This window comes from Haemaphysalis longicornis, unplaced genomic scaffold (assembly GCF_048455015.1).
Source record: "Haemaphysalis longicornis isolate Haplotype H1 unplaced genomic scaffold, Haemaphysalis longicornis Haplotype H1 scaffold_7, whole genome shotgun sequence".
Taxonomy (NCBI): Eukaryota; Metazoa; Arthropoda; class Arachnida; order Ixodida; family Ixodidae; genus Haemaphysalis; species Haemaphysalis longicornis.
The window spans coordinates 44465581-44485598 of record NW_027526422.1 but is presented as its reverse complement, the minus strand read 5'-3'; the positions used below and the strand labels follow the sequence as shown (position 1 = coordinate 44485598).

Genomic DNA, 20018 nt, shown 5'->3' with positions numbered 1-20018 from the left:
TGGTTTGGGAACTAGACGTGTAGCAAATATCTGTACTTAAACCGACACGAACCTCTAAAGGGACGGCCATGTGTTTGCGGAGCATGTCGCCAGTTGTCCTCCTCTAGGTGTTGCTCTCTTTGTAAAGCTGTTCGACCGCCACCTCCAAAGCTACGAATAAATTCCCGATGCAGTATAAAGTTATTTAGCTTCTAGAAGCGATGTTACCTAGATGGTGAATGTACACCTGCACCGACAAACTCTGCACATAACTGGAAGCCACTGCGCGTGCGCGTAATGGCGACGCGCGTGTGCGATCATGGTAATCGAGAACAAAACTCTACCGTGAAGCTACGATCCCCGAAAACAAGGTGCGGGCTCTCGTGTTGTGCTCGTCCGGTGAAAGCGTGGAACTCAGTAGCTGGCACTCGCGCCGTTTCCCGCAGGCATGGTGACAATGTGCCGGGAAAATGGCTCGAAGGAGCCGGAGCCCGTCTGTCCGAGCGGCTGGGAGTGGGACGTGGCAGACCTCTCGCACGCGCTCACCTACGAGATCTACTCCACCGTCTTCAAGGAGCTTGCGGGACTTTTCAGAGACGAGTACATGCACCTTGGAACGAGAAGGTGCGCACACGATGTGCTCACATTCGAAATTTGGACGCGGGTTCGATTCCCGGCCGCGGCGGCCGCTTTTCTGATCGAGGCGAAAAGCAAAAACGCCCGTGTGTACGAGATTTCGGCGCACGTTAAAGATCCCCAGGTGGTAAAAATTAATCCGGAGCCCTCCACTATCGCCTGCGTAGCGTCGGCGCGATAAACCATAAAATCAATCAAATCAATCAAATCACATTTGAAATCTTCCGCCTACGGAAAGAAGTCTTCCTTACCGTAGCAAAGTAAAATATAAGAACCTCCGCGAAGCTTCTAATTCCAACGCGTATTTCATATTCTTGGATTTAAACAGGCCCACTCAATACCACCTGATCTGACGGGGTTGCCAGAAGTTAGTAGCGTGAGGACCAATGAATAAGCGGAACAAAAAACATGTGTTCACAAATGGGTTACAGGTTTTCGTAAGCACGGATTCGTTTTATTTCCCAACGCCTTTAGACATGGTGCCGTCCTTTTGGCGCATGCGACGTGCTTCCGATCCGGGGCTTGCGCACCAGCGTTCTGCCGGTGACGTCACGCTCCGCCCCCGCGCAGGCGCGGCACCCCGCTCCGGTTGCTTCCTTCATCCCGAGAAACCGATCCGGCCAGTCTGAGCATCTTTTGCTCACGCGTAAAACAAAACACGAAGAAAAAATGGCCGCGTTTCTGCACCTTTCGTTGCAAATGTCGCCGAAAGACGATAGTTGACTGGTGCCACTGCCAAGTAAAGGCCTCCATTCTCTTTCCCGCTCACCTGTCATGGCGATCTTTTCCCGTCTCCTTCCTTCCAAGATAACACGTTTGCTCAAGTAAATTTAAATTCACGGTGTTCTACTGCTCCACATCGGGTGTCTCGATGCCAGCGCTGCCGTACGGCGGAGACGCGCGTGAATTGAGGCACCCTACTATAACATTTATAGAACCAGAATGCCCTACTGAACGAGCGTTCCAAGCGAAACGTGGATCCCAACTAGTGGAATCTTTCGTTGCTATTGCCGTTTGATTTCTTAAATGCCGCCAGGAGGTAGCGCTGGCAACAGCAGGCTATGGTTGTCTGCCGTTGATGTATTTCCTTTGCTATCGGTAAAACGAAGCATCCATGAATTTTTTAATAAAGAAACACTGCAAATATAATTTATGTATTGATTTTCTGCCTTATAGTTGCGTTAAGTCTTGTTCTTGTTCAGCCATGTTGACAAGTATGAACACTGACACTGAACTTAGACATTTAGATTTGGCTGTGAGTATATAGGACTATTTCGCATATTTCGTTTCACTTTCGCCGGGTGGCTGAATCGAGTCACAGACAGACAGACAGACAGACAGACCAAAATTTCTGCGTTTAAGTAGCCCAAGAAAGACTATCGTCTTTAAAAGACTGCATTGCTCTGTCGGATAGAGCGGCGCCAGACAACAAAACATGAAAAGCGCCGGCTCGCCGTGTCAACGGGAGCAATTTCTCGTTCTGGGTACTAAATCGTCAATATCTGGTCAACTTCGACCCCGGTACATGCTTTATTAATCAAGAAAATGGCCGCGTATCTGCACGCTCCGCTGTAGAAAGATTAATCTTATGTCGCCCGTGCTGCGTAACTGTCTCTCCTCTCTCCCACGCAAACGTCTCATGCTCCTCCCATGATAAATGCAGTGGAGGTTTGGTGCATTCAATTTTCCCGCCCTTTGGTGCGACTTTCTGTTACTCTTGGGCTTGGCGCTCGTGCCAAGAGCCCGAGGCGCGGGAGGAATCCCTCGTTGTATTTTCCGGGTAAAATATTGTTTTAACGCATTCTTTTTGTTGTTGTTTTTGCGTAAATAACGCCGAAGTTCTTTTTAATTAAGAGGACTGATATTACCAGTTATGTATTTGTTTTGCCTTAAATGTGTCTTATGTTGTCTTTTTGCTGCACAATATTTGTAAGTATGGAGTATGCTTTCAGATTTAGTCCTCTGGAAATTTCTTGCCTATATGAACGTCTCCCTTAAAGGGGCCATGCAGACAAAACACAAGTTTGGTTCATTTGAAAGATTGCCGAGTCATACGCACACCCCTTTTAACGAAAACGTCGCTCAAATAAGCTATATAATTAGGAAAAAACGGAATGGCCATGCGACCCACTACGTAATTCCCTGCAACAAAACCTATGATGTCCTTATGCCCAGCGGCGTGATTGGCTAGGGCAGGCGAAAGCAAACGCAAATTAGGCAGGGCTTATAAGCTTGCCGAACGAGGTATTTGCGCTTAAATGTAACGCATATTCATTTTACAGCAGTAAAATAGCGCGGTAAACAATAAAAGTTACTGAAATGCTAGTAAACAGAAGTGGCGATGCGCACTGCTGTTGTTACTGGGCGCACTATGCTTGTTTTAGCTGCACAGCAGTCCGCCCCTTTGGAGTTTTGCACGACACTGGCTGATCGCCGTAAGCAACATTGTCTTACGTGACCCTCTTTATCAAGGATACCCCATGCTTCACGAAACGATTACTTTCTACAGTGAAAGAAGCAAGCCAGGTGCGAATGCGGCCAAAAAATTACGCCCACCTCCCCTCGCGGGAACCCTGGTGTGATGCGACGCTGAAGGGGGTTCCATTGGCGTCGCATCAAGTGATCGTCGGGTACGGCAAGAGAGCAAGCGCAAGCGCGGACGATCGTCGACTGAGAGACCGGCTGGAGCGCGGCACTCCGCTTCTATGCGCAGCGCGCCCGAAGAGGAGGAGACCGCGGAGAGAGAGAGTACTGCACATGCGCACAGTGCGCAGCCGCGCGCAGCGCCACGCGCAGCGCGACCGCAGATGTTGGGAGAGAGTGTTCGCTATCAGAGAGAGGAGAGGAGGCGAGCGGAGGAGAGACGCAGCCGTTCGGACGCGGACGACGGACGCACGCAGGACAGGGCCGCCGGCAAGAGATGCTCCTCTCAGCGTCGCATCTAAAAACAAAGCAACGGCGGACAGCAGTCCGTGGCTGAGTGCGGTGGCGCCATTTGGGAGGACTGACAGCAAGCAAAGCTACGGAGACGAATGACGCACTGGAATTTCATTTCAATACGCACGTCTATGACCTCATTGTATACATCACGAAAACGCACGATTTGGCGGGAGAATCGAAATTTTATCCTAATATGATTTTCTCAATGAATACGGCATCATCTGCTGCCGGACAAGCACCGGGGGCACTAAAAACACGAAATCTTTCGAATAAAACAAACTTTTATTTTGTCTGTATGACCCCTTTAAGAACTCTGTTAACTTCTGGCCGGGTGGCAGTATCGAAAGTCATACACGCATACACACACATATATGCATACATGCATACATGCATTCATACATACATACACACATATACATACATACGTACGTGCATGCATGCATACATACATACAACGTACATACATACATACATATGTACATACGTACATACGCACATACATTCATACATATATGCATACATAAATACATGCATGCATACACACATACATACACGCATGCATGCATGCATGCATCCATGCGCACATGCATACATACATGCACACATGCATACATGCATGCATTCACGCCGCATGCATGCATACATACATACATACATACATACATACATACATACATACATACATACATACATACATACATACATACATACATACATACATACATACATACATACATTACACACAAAGGAGAGACAGAACAAATTTTTCTGTTCTGTTTATGTAGCCGGAGAAAGTCTATCGTGTTTAAAAAGACAAATTGTGTTCACGGGACCAACAGCACCACCGCCGGTGACTGGGCTCGTGCGAGAAGTGGCGCTGGATTTCTACGCGACGTGGCCTATGGCAGATCTGCACCGTTGCTATTTTTATTTTACCGTCTCATCTGCCCAGTGTTATACACCCTCTTTCCTTTTGGTATTACAAACTATAGTTCAATCTCAATGTACCTTTGATCATTTTCTCATCGCCCGGACTGGAAAGACAGATGTGACCGAACAAAACTTCGCGGATCCGTATGATGTAGAAGCAACAAGCTTCGGTGTTTTACTGTTAAATGCAATTCGGACCTCATATCGTCACTTGCCTTATTTCATCGTTCTCTCTCCCTCTCTTTCCTGTGAAACGCTCAGGCAGTACCAAGGTGATTCAGAAGACGACCTTGCGGCGAAGTTTGAGCGGTGCGTGAAAAAGTTCCTCAAGATTCCCCGTAAACTGGGCTTCAAGCTCATGGTGTGGCGCGACGGTCTAAACGTCAGCAAAAAGGTACGTGTGAACGTGAAACTGACCGGGTCGCCATCACGTAGACTTCCGTTGTTCTAGCTTTCAAGCAGTACAAACTTGTGCTACGTTACCAGCCGGTGACACGTTTCGTACGATTACGCTCCCCACGGCATTTCATTGCCTTCACTGCCTGCTCGAGCAGTTATCACCATCACGTGCCTATCTTCGTCCACTCCCTAGCTCTCCATATAGTTGATGGTCTTCCCCCCTTCCCTAGCCCCGTCTCTCGATAGTCCCTCTGTTACCTTCGTAGAACAACAGCTGTCATATACGTGCGCACACTAAGCCCACTTCTTTCTCTTAATTTGAGCTACGACATCTTCTACGCGAGTTTGTTCCCTGATCCAAAACGTTCGTCGCCTGTCCGTAAGCGTTATTCCTGTCATACTCACTCCCATGACTCGTTTGGCTGACCAACGTTTTTTTTTTCAACAGCAAGGCCGTTTAGTCTTAAGCTTGGTCCGGTGGCGTTGGCAAATAAGATACCAAGAAAAAAAGCTGCGTCCTGTGTAAAGGGTGCACCACAACAGATAGCGTATTATAACAGCGAAGCCGGCTTTCGCTCCGCCTCGACTGTGAGTACAAGGGGCATATGCGTATGCACACCCCTTACTATACCACTTCACAGACGATAGCTTTTCTTGAGCTACTAAACCGGGGAAAATGGCGCAGTTTTCGCGAGTGGTGCAAGGCTGGAGAAACAGTGCATCTGGGGATCCACCTAGCGTCTTCCCCCTTGGGATCCGTTGTCAGGGGGGGAGTGCAGATCAGAACGGCCTTGTAAAATCGGGCTAAACTTGGCCTCACCCTTCAACACTTAGCCTAGCCTAGCGAGAAGATCGCAAAACCTAACAAAACTTAGCAACACCCAGCAAAACAGCAGAACCGAAAGAAGTTAGGTTGACCATTCAGTTCTGCCGTTTCTCCGGCCTTGCACCAGTAGTGCAAGCTGCGCAAAATTTTAAAAGTGTGTAGTAGGGCTTCATGTTTCTCCACCATATTTCATCACCTGGACTACGTGCTGGTTGCGTACCATCCTTTATAGTGACACATGGGCTACTATTTATTGTCTGAGAGGGCGGCTCGAGGGCAGCCCAGACCATTCTAATTCGGCGCCACATTTCTCCCTAGTTGTCAGTACCAGTCCGTGGTAGTTATACTCATCCACTTCCTCAAGCATTCGATTACATAGCCTGAGGACAGTGTCACCTTCCTGGCTATTTAGTTGCCTTCGACTTATTTCCGTTTACATTTAACTTATAATTGCGCTTCCAGAGTGCAGGTCCTTAAGCATTTTCGCGACTGTTCTCCTGCCTCACTCAACACGACAATGCCTTCGGCAATTATCATGTGGCTCAGATATTCCCCCTATACCCGCAGTACCGGCCTCTCCGGTTCAAGCTTCTTCAATACCCCTTCCACACAGGCTGTGAACATTTCTGGCATGATAGTGTTCCCCTGTTTCCCTCCCTTCTTGATCGGGAACTTGTCAGTCTTCCTGTGAATGGTTTACCGGCTCATGCCTCCCTTGTACGCGTCACCCAAGAACCTTCTGTCTTCTTTATTTCCCATTTTTTATGTTTCCAATATTGTGACAGTGTCGATTGAATCAAAGCCTTTTCCTAATCTCTAAATTCCACGTCAGGGGTTTAACAATACCTTGCATATTTCTCCACTACTTGACTGATCACACCACTATGATCAATTATTTTAGTAGGATGTCCTAAGCACATCTTTTTCTCTAGGTTGCTGGTAATCTAGGGCGTGCTTGTGTGATTAACTCTTATCTTTATAAACGACTTGTGTACAGTAGAGAGTAGGTGTATGGGTCCGTGATTCTTTTATTCCGTAATCCGTTTTACATTGATTCCCCGTTGTCCATAGAGTAAATGCCGTTGGTGCACACGGGTTCCTCGGGAAACCATTGTTCAACTGTGGAACCGGGAGTCCCGTGACTACCGGCCGGGTGTCCGCGACTTGGCCTTGGCGGGCCACCGGATGGTCTTCTCCGACAGCTGGAACTTAAGTGCCTTCAAGTACGGCCCCGACTGGAAGCAGTTCTACACGCGTGGCCCCGGACAGTCGGCAGGTGAGCCATCGCCCGTGCTTCCTGCGCGGGCAATGGAGCCATGAACGCGCATTGTCTTCTTCAGTTTTCTACATTGTAAACTGCGTACATCACTCATCAGGCTACTTACGTCCACTGCAGGAAGAACGCTTCTGCCGGTCTTGGGTATTCGTTTCAGGCGACACTACACTAGTATGCCCGAATATGTTCTTGTGAGGGTGAAAACGATCATCAATCAATCGATCAATCAATCAATAGTTTCTTAATGCCCTCTTAACTGGAGGGCATTCGTGCTGGCGCACGGAACAAAAAAACAAACAAGGCGCGTTATATACCTAACTCGCGAAGGAATGAAATCAATCAACAATCAATCAATCAATCAATCAATCAATCAATCAATCAATCAATCAATCAATCAATCAATCAATCAATCGTTTATTAACGTGACCTGGAATAGCCGGAGCTGGCACACGAAGAAAAAAATAGGCAATATAAGATGCCCACACCTCACAAGTAATGCAATTAAATGAGAGAGTTGCTGACACACACTCACACAAAAATTGCACACTGTCGTTCACCAGAATATGCATGCACTCTGAGCTCTTCGATGTAGGCAGTTGCGAAACTCCGCCTCAAAAAACGGCCGGCACGTGGACCCCCCTGCTTTGGATCGTGCGTACGGTGGCGCCACTGCGGCCGCCGCATGAACTGTCCAAAAAACAAAGTCATTATTCAAACTGACAATTTAACATTAAATTGTGTTTTAAAGTGCATAATTCTTTATTTATGTGCTATCATAAGTCATTCATTGCTATCTTAACTCCGGTTTTTAGGTTGCGGTTATTTCTGCGTCTGCGCAACTGCCTCGAGCCAGTAGCGCTTGTGTGGGCACTCCGCCACAACATAGGTCTGACCTGTAGTACTAAATCTGCAGTTATCGTTTGTCCTACAGCGCACTGTGTGCCAAAACTAATCCAGTAGCCGATCAAGCGGTTCTAAATAATCATTTTCAGCTTGCATAAAGCCGTCGCACCGACTTATTTATTTTTTTGCTGCCAGAAGACCGAGGAGGACGCGCAGCAGACGGCAGTGCGCAAGCTACGGTTGACCCCACGGTTGCATTCCTTATTACCACTCTTGCTTCGTATGTACATAAAACACTTGCATAGTTGAACACATTAGGCTCTTTTGGCATAACAAATTTACGTAAGCACTCAAATACCATTTTTCGCCCAGGTCATCGAGCGGCGAAGCAGGTTGTATAGTTTATCTTGCCACCAAAAGATGGCGCCACTGTAAAACAAGATCCAAAGCAGTCGACCAATCGTAGGGCCACTTTTTGATGCATGGGGCCTATGGGGAGTTTCGCAACTTCTATATCAACTAACTCTGACATGCACCCACAGAAAACACACACACACATACACACAAAAACAAGTACAGTGCCTTGCAGTAAGGCATGTGACACCACGCTGGTGGTTGTAATAATAATAATAATAATAATAATAATAATAATAATAATAATAATAATAATAATAATAACGGAGGAAAGCGAGATGCCAGTCGCAAGGATTAGTGGGAGCTGCGGCGAATAATTGCCGCCTCGTTTCGTTGTGCGCATGCGTGCCTACAGTCCATGGCCGATGAAACGGTGTCTCTGGACTCTTGGTGAAACGTGATATGACAGCACACAACGACTCTCTGCGCGTGGCAGATTAACGAAACAGCCCATGCAATAGCAGCACAGATAAAGCAGGGCGCGTTAAAACAGGACGGCGACCGAACATCCCGTCGGAAGAGAAAGCCCACCACTAAAACAGACTTTCGTGCAGAGCCTTCGGGCCTTTAAAGAGCCGTTGAAATTAGGACAGTAGGCGTAACTCTGAGGAATAAGAAACGGGCATAGGAATTAGCAAATGCACCCGTTTAGCCTCGCTCGAAATGAGCAGGTGTTGAGTCAGCTACGCGACGGCCCGCAACAATGGCCTATGAGGGGCAGAATGTGGAGTAGGAGACAATAGAAGACTCAAAGAAGGGAGGAGTGGGAGAAATCTCGGTCAAAGATGGGATGCGTGTGGGCAGGATTGCACTTGTGTGAAGGCATCAACAGGCGTTATGACGACGGGGAACATAGAACGAAGAGCACTCAATCGAGAAATCATTCCGCATTCACGTAGTGGCCGACTTTCAGAAACAATTTCTAGTAAGCGAAGATTATATGAACAAACACCAGTCACTCACAGACGCTGCACCGCTTGGCCTCGCGCCCAGTGATGGCGCCTGGTACGCACAGAACCCGCCGCTGACCGTCTTCCTTTTGCGGTTGCCTCAGTTGCCGTTGCGCTGATTCCCGTCCGTTTTGTATTTACCCGTATTATTTTGTGCCGGTGAAGTCCTATCGACCCGCTACTTGATACGTGCTGATCTGCGACTCCGGTTCGTCGACGTCGCGGTGTGCAGTAGTGTGTGAAGTGTGAAGCCATACGCTTGCATCGTAACACACGGCTGTTTTGTACATCGCTTTCAAAGGAAAATGGGCCAGCGAACTGGCGTCCAAGAAACAGCGCTCTGTATTTAATTGACAGGGATTAATTGCGCTAGATCAAGGAGCATCATTCGTGATGTGTTTCTGGTCTATAACTTGTTGCACAGTCGGCGATGCGAGTGACTTATCATCGGCGGGAAAGCTTTCATCGCAACACTGCTGTTTTGTACTTCGCTTTCAAAGGAGCATGGCCAGCGAACTGGCGTCCAAGAAACATAGCGCTGTGTGCTTGACAGGGATTAATTGCGATAGATCAAGGAGCATCCTTCGTGATGGGTTTCTGGTCTATAACTTGCTGCGCAGTCGGCGATGTGAGTGACCTTATCATCGGCGGGAAAGCTTGCATCGCCACACACGTCTGTTTTGTAGTTCGCTTTCAAAGGAGCATGTGCCAGCGAATTGGCGTCCAAGAAACAGGGCGCTGTGTGTTTATTCGACAGAGTTTAACTGAGCCAGGTCAAGTAGCATCCGTGCTGACGTATTTCTGTTCTAACCCGTTGCGCAGCCGGCCAAGCCAAGGATCTTATCATCGGTGGGGAAGCCACCCTTTGGAGCCACATCGTCGATGCCACTAACCTCATACCCAGAGTGTGGTAAGCTCTCCTGTGCTGCATCTTCTCGCCGTTGCTCAATTAGGTGCTGTGGGGTTTCTTTTTGGCCGTCCTTCTTTACGAAATTAAATTTGATAACGAGCCATCGATCAGAATCGCGCGAGATGTGAATGTAACAAGACAGGATATGGGGAATACCGTAAAAACCCGCGTATAATACGAACCCGCGTATAATACGAGGTGTAATTCGGGGACAGCAAAATCAGAAAAAAAGTTTTCATCCGCATATAATGCGAGGTAAAGAGCACAGAAAACCTTTATTTGCACTGCAGTTACCGTTCAGTCATTGTCAGTTTTCGGTTGCACTGTCTCCCGACGTGCGTGCAGTCATTGTCAGGTTCGCTGCCGCTGTCTCCTGATGTCGCCTTGTCGGAAATGTCTTCCCTCAGAAAGTGGTCCTCAGTGCCATCAAGGGCGTTCGAGATGCCGAATTTCTTAAAAGAGCGACTGACGAGCTCCTCTGGGATGCTGGCCCACGCAATCGCAATCCAGCCACAAAGCACGGCTGGAGAAACCCGCATCAGCCATTCGGTAGCTGTCACTTACGGGTCTCCTGACCTCATCCACTCTTGGTAGCAGGACCTGATGCTGTCTTTGAAAGGCTTGTTGATGCAAACGTCTAGCGGTTGCAGCAGGGATGTCATTCCTCCTGGCATGACAATGAGTTCGGTGCGGGGTTCTCGCAACAACTTATTCATGGAATCGGCCAGGTGGCAACGAAAGGCGTCCAACACGAGCACTGACGGGAATCCCCAAAAGTGCTCCAGGCCGCCGACACCACACAGACTTTATCCAGCCAAGCACCAGTTGTTAACATTCTGCACCCACGAATGTTGCCTTCGGTGACGCCGAACTGCCATTCTGCGAAGCAATTCTTGATGGTCTCGGCACATAAAATAACTTTTCTTTTAATTGTAGCCGAATACTGTTTTCGTGCACCCGACATCGTGATAGACTTGCGGTGAACGTGCCGAGATTCTTCGCGTGGTCAAAACAATAAAAATGGCGCCGGCTGAGAAAAGCAGCAGCCAGCTAACGCCACCACAAGATGGCGCACCCTCCGCTGAAAGCGAAAGTGAAAATTTTTGGCTGAAAACTTTGGGATCCACATATAATACGAGGCACCAATTTGACATAGTCAAATTTGGAAAAAAAACTCGTATTATACGCGGGTTTTTACGGTAGGTAGCGAGTAATTGGATAGCCGTGGAGATGTTGACATCCTTATACCTGTGCTACGCGAACCTTTGAAAGGACATTTCAGTCGAATGACCTTCAAATGACCTTCAAATGCCATTTGAACTGGGAGGAGTTCCGCCGATGTGCATGACGATTCTCAAAGGCAGTTGAAAGTTTCCGCGTTCGCCCACCATGTTTTAGTGTCGCCACTGCTGTCCTGTTTCGTTATTGACAAAAATTGAATTTTAGAGTTAAAATGAGCAAAAAAACAATTATTAGCGATCAAACCGATAACAATCTACAAGCGCGCAGAAAAAATGCGCTGACAGTCAGTCTTATAGAGATAATATACTGACTCTAGAGGGAAAGCGTGCCGCTGAGCCAATCCATTGGAACCGTACGACACACAGTGGCAGACATGATAAAACGATTTGAAGGTTGCCAGCTGAGCTTTTGCTTACTAAAAACGGCGAAAGCCATGGGTTGTAATCTGGCAACGTGCTACTGTGGCGTTTCCACGTCCGGCTAGCAAAGCATGTGGGCATTAATTGTAACATGGCAGACCGCTGGCCAGGCGGATTTTGTGTAGGCGGCGTCGACAGCATTGCGTAGTTTATCTCCTGTGGGTAGGTAACCGACGTGTTTTCGGTTTAGCGTACGTGTGACTTATATGTACAGAGACTATTTGAGCAAGATGTGGCAACGCTTAAACAACACTTGCGCGCAAGTTCGAATGCGACTGATCGCATGCGCGAGGACGCCAAGGAGTCAGCTGATCCGTACTGGGCGCACAGAAAAATGAATCTCCGTATGATCTCCGTGCATTTTTGCGCTGTGCCGCTTTATTTGCCTTTCTGTGACATTTTGCGAGTCGTTCAATGTTTTTCAAACAAGTGAGTGAACTGTGGCTTTAGCTCAATGTAAAACCTTTATTGACACACACAAAAAACATCGCATGGGCGTTAACACTGATATTGCCGGTGAGTCGCGGCGCTTTGAAGCACAGGAACGAAGCGGTCGATCGCAGGCCAACAGAGTGGAAGAATGCATGCCAAGGGAGTATGCGAAATGCAGTCCGCGGTGTGTCCCGTTTTCCTTTATGTCTGTATTCGTCAAGTTCTAGCTGCTTTCCACCACTTCAAAGGGAAAGCTTGCGGGACTGAATGCGCAGTATTGAATGGGCAGTAATTTACCGCACAGAGCGCGCGAGTAGAGAACACTGACTTATTGATTTATTATGACTGATTAAAAAAGAAACCGCATTTTGTTACCTATTTTTACGTTCTACCTTCACGAACGATTGCGCGAAAGTTCGAAGCACGAAGAGCTGTAAGAAGTTCCATGAACAAAACAACTGGAACCGAACGAGTGAACTTGCGGTAGTCAAGGTCAGATCGGAATCGCTGTTCCGGCGTCAGTTCAGGGGAAATAGATAGGGTGCTTAACGTGGAGAAAGAATGACAGCCTCGCAAGCGCCCGGGGAGGCATTTGCTCAGCGCGTGCATCCGAGTTGTATAACTTGTATACGTTTCGCACGCACGCAGATCTGAACCGGAGACTGCGCGCACACACTGCTCAAGTCAGGCGCAAGGGCCTCGCCACTTCCTAGCACACTTAAAAAAATCGAAACCAAAACTGAACTACGCACATACTCTTTCTCCGCTAATTAGAGCTTAATTAAGGTTTTTTATGAAGCTAGTTTTATTACCGAGGCAATTATTTGTAACTATTTTGCTTCAGTTCTTTGTTTTAGTTAAATAATTACGGCAGAACTTTTTAGCAGGCTGAATACAATTGATCTGGCAACCATGGGAATTGTATCATTTCAGCGCCCACGATTCGTACCATGGAGGAAAGAAAAGGTTAGGAGAGGCCCTGACGTCACATTTGTGAAGCCGAGTCCCGCCATGACTTGAGCCCACGGAGCCTAGCACTCTATCCCATCATCCTTTGCTGTCTCCGGTTTGATTTGACTAACATGGTGTCGCCCTGCCCTCCCGCTTCGAAGCAAAAACAGCTTCGTCGCTAATTCCTCGGTGCGATATTGTCACGGGCTCGGTCTTTGGCTCCTTCCCATAAACGGAACCACTGGCCAACCCCCGCTCTGAGGGTATGCGCCCTCTGGGACAAGTGAGCCCACAGGCTGGGAAAGGAGACGCTCGCTGATGTCGGGGTGCGTGCCGTACGGGAAGCAGTGGTTGGGAAGTTTGGTATCGGCAACAGGACCCGTCGGCAGGTCAAGACGAAGAATACCCTTGGCACAGTCAATAAGCGCGGCGTTGTCGGTGAGAAAGTCAAGCCCGAGAATTATGTCATGGGGGCATGCATCGAACACAGTGAACACGACAGGAATGTGATGGTCACCAACACCAACCCGAGCGGTGCACAGTCCTTCGACGGTGGGCGTACGGCCGTCGGCCACTCTGACAACAGGGGATGGGGCGGGCGTCAAGACCTTACGAAGGCGGCGGCGAAGGTTGGAACTCATTACGGAGATACTGGCACCGGTATCGATTAGAGCGCTCACACGAACACCATCAACATCAACGTCAAGCAAATTGCGTCTCGTCGTCTTTGTAAACAGAGGATTTTCAGGCCGGGTCGGACATGCAGCAATATCATGTTCTAAGCTGTTGATTTCACCTTCAATTTGCCCATTCTAACCCTCACCCAAAGTTTGAATTGAAAAACGGCGTTCGTTTTTGAGATAGAAGGACGATTTTTCAGCTCTTAAGCCTGGCAAAGTAGCGTTTGTCGTCGTCATAGCAACAGGCTCGCGGGATGGCGAACGCAGACGACGGGAGCATTGTTTGGGGTCGTACAGCACTGCGGTCTTTGCGCGCTACGTCTCAGCAGCGATAAATTTCACTTCACTTCATAACGAAGAAACACAAAGTGAGCAAAGAACGAACTGTGGCTCTCGCCAACGCTGAGCGAAGGGGATTTTCCCGGCAGGTCGCCGGCGGCGGCAGCGGCTCGCTCCGCCGATCTCGACGCGACGTAAGAGCCGCTGCGGGCGGGGTACAAGTTAAGGCCGCCTCCGACGGCGGAGTTTTCAAACTGGCCTAAAAAAACGTTTGTCGTAGCGACTGCGCCGGTTTGAAAGCGTAGCGAGGCAGCGACATACTAAGCGACTTAAAAATTTGTCCGTTCTGTTTAACCAAATTTGGCCGCCGCAGTTGTAAAGAAGTAAGCAACATTGTCCATGTGCTCAAGAAAAATGACGTAATTTCCTCCACACTTTTCGCAATGCATTGGGATGCTAGGGGCCTCTCCTGAGTATTCTTTCCTCCATGATTCGTACGGTCTCGGAGTTCGCTTTACCCCATAGAGTTTCTCATTAACTCACTCTATGCTTTACCCCCCTGTTCTTTTTTTTTTTTTTACATCACCGGTGTTGAGAGTACCAAGTTACCTTGTGATCGTAGATTAAGTGATAGAAAACAAAATCAAGAGAGAAATTATGAAGATTGTGCACTTTAAACCCCAATATTTACATTTAAATGATTGTTTTTGTAATTACGGCATGCGTAAACTGCTTCCGAGAGTGCGACTGTTCGCGTTTCGAAAGCCTTTGAGAACCTCAAAAGCCGTTGGTGGTGCTCCTTTACCTCAAATGCCATTTCAACCAAAGGCCTTTGGAAAACGTCGTGTAGCAGCTCAAAGGTGTCATTTGAGACAAATGATTTTCGACTGAAAGGCCTTCGAAACGCTCGTGTAGCACGGGTATTACTCTATTGGCGGTGAGCGCGAACACAGGCGGTGCTGCGAAGCGCGCTTCCGTGACGTCAGCTTAGGGATTCTCGCATTTGTCGTCTGCTTCACTGAGCCAGGCATCTAACCAGTATGGAGGTTTATTGAGCAAAACGAGTCACGTCTTCGTTAAATTTATATAAAACACATATATGTTTGTTAAGACCTGGAGGGATATTTCGGAACATTTTGCACAGCCATATCTTCCCGATAATCGGATATGCGTTATAAGAAAACTGTACTCAAGAGGAGGGGGAGGAGCAAGGGGAGGAGGGGAAAACTTTGTTTCACAATTAAATCGATCTGGTTAGTGGGCCGGGTCCTCAGTCCAGGACAAGAGAGTAAAAGTAATTTTCTTGTAATCATAGAACGCCATCCCGACTAGAATAGGATTTGTTCTTCGCGCCTGGAAGGGTTGAAAAGCAATAAAGAGCTACTTGGAATTCTTCTTCGGTTTCGAGTCTTGTAATTATGCAGGTATACTATTTATTACGTTAGTTAGCGAGTATATCATATGCCTTCAACACCGTAATCATGTCATCATTGTTCGAGTTGAGAGTCAGTTCGTCATGATAACGATATAATTACGATAGAAATTCGGAGCAGAAAAGCCGCCTTCGAGTACTGTGTAACGCGTTGTTTAGGGCGCGATCGCGGTGGCGTAGCACAAACCTTCTCATTGTATTTGCATGTGAATAAACAAAGCACGTTGCGGATATGCACCTTCTTGCACGCAGCCGTAATGAAAGCCAATTTGTGAAGAAGGGAATGTATGCCATACAAAATGAAGGAAATATCCACACGACCTTTGTGAGGCTCCCAAACATCCCGAAACCTTCTGATATGAAGTTGGTGACGGCGCAGAAAAATTAATGCGTTGGGCAGAAAAATAAGCAAGAAACATTAATCCGATACAAGACAACAACGAAAGAAACAGAAGCAAGCCGCTTTATTTCCTGCTGTGCGATGAGCGTGTAGAGGCCGCTGCTTGGTACGTATTATTAGACTGTTGATTCTTCATAGGAGCATCTCAAAAATACTGCAGGGAAGCCTACGCATTTTGAATACTTATCGAGAAGCTCTGATCGCTGATCCTCGCGAATAAGGAAGAAAGGATGAGTTACACACGATCTTCTGACCGATACTCTGAAGAAAGTTGTTCTCTATCTCTTCGTGTGTCGCAAACTTGTGGGGGATACAGCTTCAAATTATTCAGATGCGTCAGAAGCTGGCAAAATAACTGAGTCGCTAGAAATACGTTTTTTAACGCACTACAGCAACGAAGCGGGCGATTTCTAGCCCAGGCACTGTTGCCCCTCACAAGCGGAGTGTAGCAGACGACAGCGGCGCGAATCCCTAAGCCGACGTCAGAGCCAGGGGGCGCCACTCAAAGATCTCACCGCCAATTACCCTTCTTCACCATTTGTCTGTGCCGGGCGTATTAACCAGTTCCAATGTGTACCTAGTGGTTCCCTTACTTTCACAGTGGAGGGTGGCTAGGTGCTGACGAAGACGAGGAGGATCCCAGTATTGTGGCCCACTCAGACTTCCCCTCAGACTCATTGCATTCTCTTTAAATTAGCCACTAGAAACCACGCACAGCACCGATGAGCACGGGCATCATCGAAGGCCACGGCGAGAAACTCGTTCTAGAAAGCCATCTACGGCGAATGACGTTGCATCGTACAGCATGGCCGCGCCCAGGAACCCCTGTAAACCCTCTACTACTGCTGAATGATGATGATGATGGTGATGGTGGTGCCGGTAGTGGTGATGATGATGATGATGGCGCTTGTGGTGTTAATAATCATGATGATTGATTCTAGTAGCGGCGGCGGTGGTATGATTTGTTGTTGTTATTATTATTATTATTATTATTATTATTATTATTATTATTATTATTATTATTATTATTATTATTATTATTATTATTATTAATCTTTGCAAAATGTGAATATCCACGTGGCGAGTGTGCACGCTACGAGCGCGTGCTGTGCCATCCACTTGCAGGCCACGGGCGTCGGCAATAGCGGAACGACTTTGGAGCAACAACTCCATAGACGAGGCGAGAACGAACGATGCCGCATTTCGACTGGACGAGCAGCGCTGTCGAATGCTCAAGTAAGCGTACGCATCGGGTACAACAACCATATCTGGCCCCGGAACATTAGACGTCATGTTGTAATCCGCCCAGGAACAGTTCTGTGGCGAGGCGGTATGCCCTCAGCGATGATAACGCAGAAAGCGAACGGCGCCTGCATAAACATACGGTGGGCTGTACCATGGGTGAACTTCTGAAGCGGGGGTTCAGTGCTGTCGCCATGAAATGCCATTACAGCGAAAGTAGGCTCAAACGTTCTGAGGCTTACCAGAAATATTCGGGGGAAGGACACCGCTAGTTGTACTCCTCCCAACAATTACCTGCCTGTTGGCGTTCCGTCAGAACCACACCAAAGATAATAGTGGCCGCACGTCAAAATGGCGACTGATTGTGGGTCCGATTCCCTCAAAGACAGTATACTTGAACCTGCAGTTTAGATTCGGGGAACAATTATTTACTTTGAACTCCGAAACCATTAGCGTCGTCGCTACAAATTGTCATTCGTTCATTCTGGACGCTTTTTTGGCGCACATGATATATTGTCACAAAGCCAAAGACGACGTAGTTGTCTTGACGAAAAAAAACAAGTTTATTGGAGGGAACTTGCGCTCCCCTAACAACTCAAAAGTATACAGGCGGTGAAGCAGCAGTCAACAAAGTGACGTGCGCAGGCGAGTGTCGGCAAATCGAATACCGCAGCGTCTGCTCTGCGGGCATTTATCTGTGGGTGCGAGTGTTTCTCGAACCGCCAATTTACATCTAGAACACTATAGATCAAAGATTAATATTCTAGGCTCTTGACGTTATTCCTAAACGCTCTCCCGACCAAACCAGATAACACGTGGGGCATAAAAATAAAGAATGGAACACGCGCTTCACTTGGTGCAGTGATAACACAAACCGGCGCAGCCGGGTGGTAAAAACAAAACGAATAGACAAACGCTATATATGCATGCTTCGCAGCAATATGCAATGCACGAAATTATTCCGTACACAAATAAGGCATTGTCTGGCCTTGCTCAATGCCAAAGTTTTCACTCGTGTCGTTGCGTCTTTTCGCAGCCGTGGTATTAAGGCTCAGCCCATACTCAATGGATTCTGCGGAGACCAGGATCTCGACTACGATGGCCATCATTACCCCGAGGATGATTGACTTTTTCACTTTGTTTTCTGAATAAATAAAAATCTTGTCCCTAGATTATGAATCGTCGCTTACCGTCAAACCTGCTTGACTACCGGTTCCTAATTCTAATTACACACGATTGCTTAACGATCATAGTCTCACCTTACAAAGATTCTCTGGATTGAACCTCTGGGGAGTTCTCGAATTTTTTAAAAAGCAGAACTGACACTGTCTTCCCGGATGCTGCAGGCTGTCGCGCAGCCTTTCGACAGTGCATATATTAAAGGTAAGCTCTCACTGCCTTCACAGCAGGTCAGGTACGGTGCATCCTTGATTCGCCGTAAGTGTTGCTAAGCATACGAACGTTCGTTTTAGGTTTGAACAGGGGACGTCTTTTAATGGCGACATGCGACGTCACCACATAAAATGACCACTTTTTCCAAACCACGTAAATGAGAAGTGAGACTGAGCATCAAAAAATCGCAAACCCTCCGCTTAACAACGATGATTGAACGCGAAGGTTTCTCGTGATGGACCATGTGGTTTGCCATACCGACGCTGTATGTATGTTCTACTCTGGAGGCGCGCACTTCTTTTCTAGAATATCCACAGCAACTCTCAAATGGTATCTCCGTAGGCCTAACGTTTGGGTTTGGGGTGTACGGCGCGAATCGGGACGTGCTGCTTGGGAGTCAGCAATTTCGCAGTGAGTGAATGAGTGGGTGACGGTTTGAGGTGTTAAACCGCAAAATGTGACGTTAGGCCTAACGCCCTAACCCTCAAAACGGAAAGTTAGGCCTAACGTCTTGTGGTGAACAACCCTACGGCACACAGAGCAACGCCATTTCTCTCGTGACGGATTCTTCGGTTGTCGTCCTGAGTTTTCTAAACCACTGACGAATTCTTCGGTTGTCGTCGTGAGTTTTACAAACCGCTTCCACCATGCCGAAATGGAGCGATCGGATACACGCTGGCTTCATAACGCGAGGTACCCCGGTTCGATTCCGGCCACGGGAAGCGTTTGTTAAGGGTGAAGCCCCTTAGGGGCTCGGACTGTCGGCGTCTCGTGTAGTCGTAGTATCATATAGTCACGGTACTTAAACACCGGGACACTCTTTTCCCAACGCCTCACGCTCGAACGTTTCATCTCCGCGTGGAAAACGCATACTAAAAGAACACACCGGGACACTCGTTTTCCAACACCTCGCGGTACGCTTCGTGCTTCAAAGACACCTCCCAACGGCTTCATCTCCGTGGGTAAAAACGCGGAGGCACCAAGAATATACTTGTACACTGCATGCTCCGCTAGCTCCTCCTCATGTTGCACGTTACGGTTTAATTTCGGCGGGCAAAAACGCCTAAGCGCCAAGAATACACTCATACACTGCATGCTTCGTCCCTCCCCAGGTTTCACGTTTGCGGAGATGTCCCAGAATTTTTTTTTCTCTTCACCCACGATCATTTATCGTTATTTGGCTTTCCTGCAGAGCGTATTGGCGTACAACGGCGTCAGTGCGACACTAAAGCTTCGCTTAAATAAGCAAAGAAATATGTCTCCGCAGTTTTCGCAACATCTCACTTTAAGGGGTCATGCAGACAAAATACAAGTTTGTTTTATTCGAAAGATTTGGTGTTTTATAGTGTCCCAGCGTTTGTACGGCAGCAAACGATGCTTTATTCACTGAGAAGTTAATGAATTTAAGTTAAAATTTTTTTATTGTCCCGCCAAAACGCGTGCTTC

The 20018-nt window shown here is 47.7% G+C and overlaps 1 protein-coding gene across 1 annotated transcript in view; it reads left to right on the top strand.

The window, feature by feature from the left end:
* Nucleotides 1-18351, top strand: part of LOC144147417 (beta-hexosaminidase subunit alpha-like) — a 30957-nt gene extending 12606 nt beyond the window's left edge. Inside the window, exons 8-13 of the mRNA XM_077679548.1 lie at nt 426-603; nt 4747-4879; nt 6782-6986; nt 10016-10103; nt 17064-17174; nt 18217-18351. Of these exons, the coding sequence (XP_077535674.1) occupies nt 426-603; nt 4747-4879; nt 6782-6986; nt 10016-10103; nt 17064-17174; nt 18217-18307 (806 nt within the window). The 3' untranslated portion in view covers nt 18308-18351. The remainder of the gene's footprint in view (nt 1-425; nt 604-4746; nt 4880-6781; nt 6987-10015; nt 10104-17063; nt 17175-18216) is intronic.
* The last annotated feature ends 1667 nt before the right edge of the window (nt 18352-20018 follow it).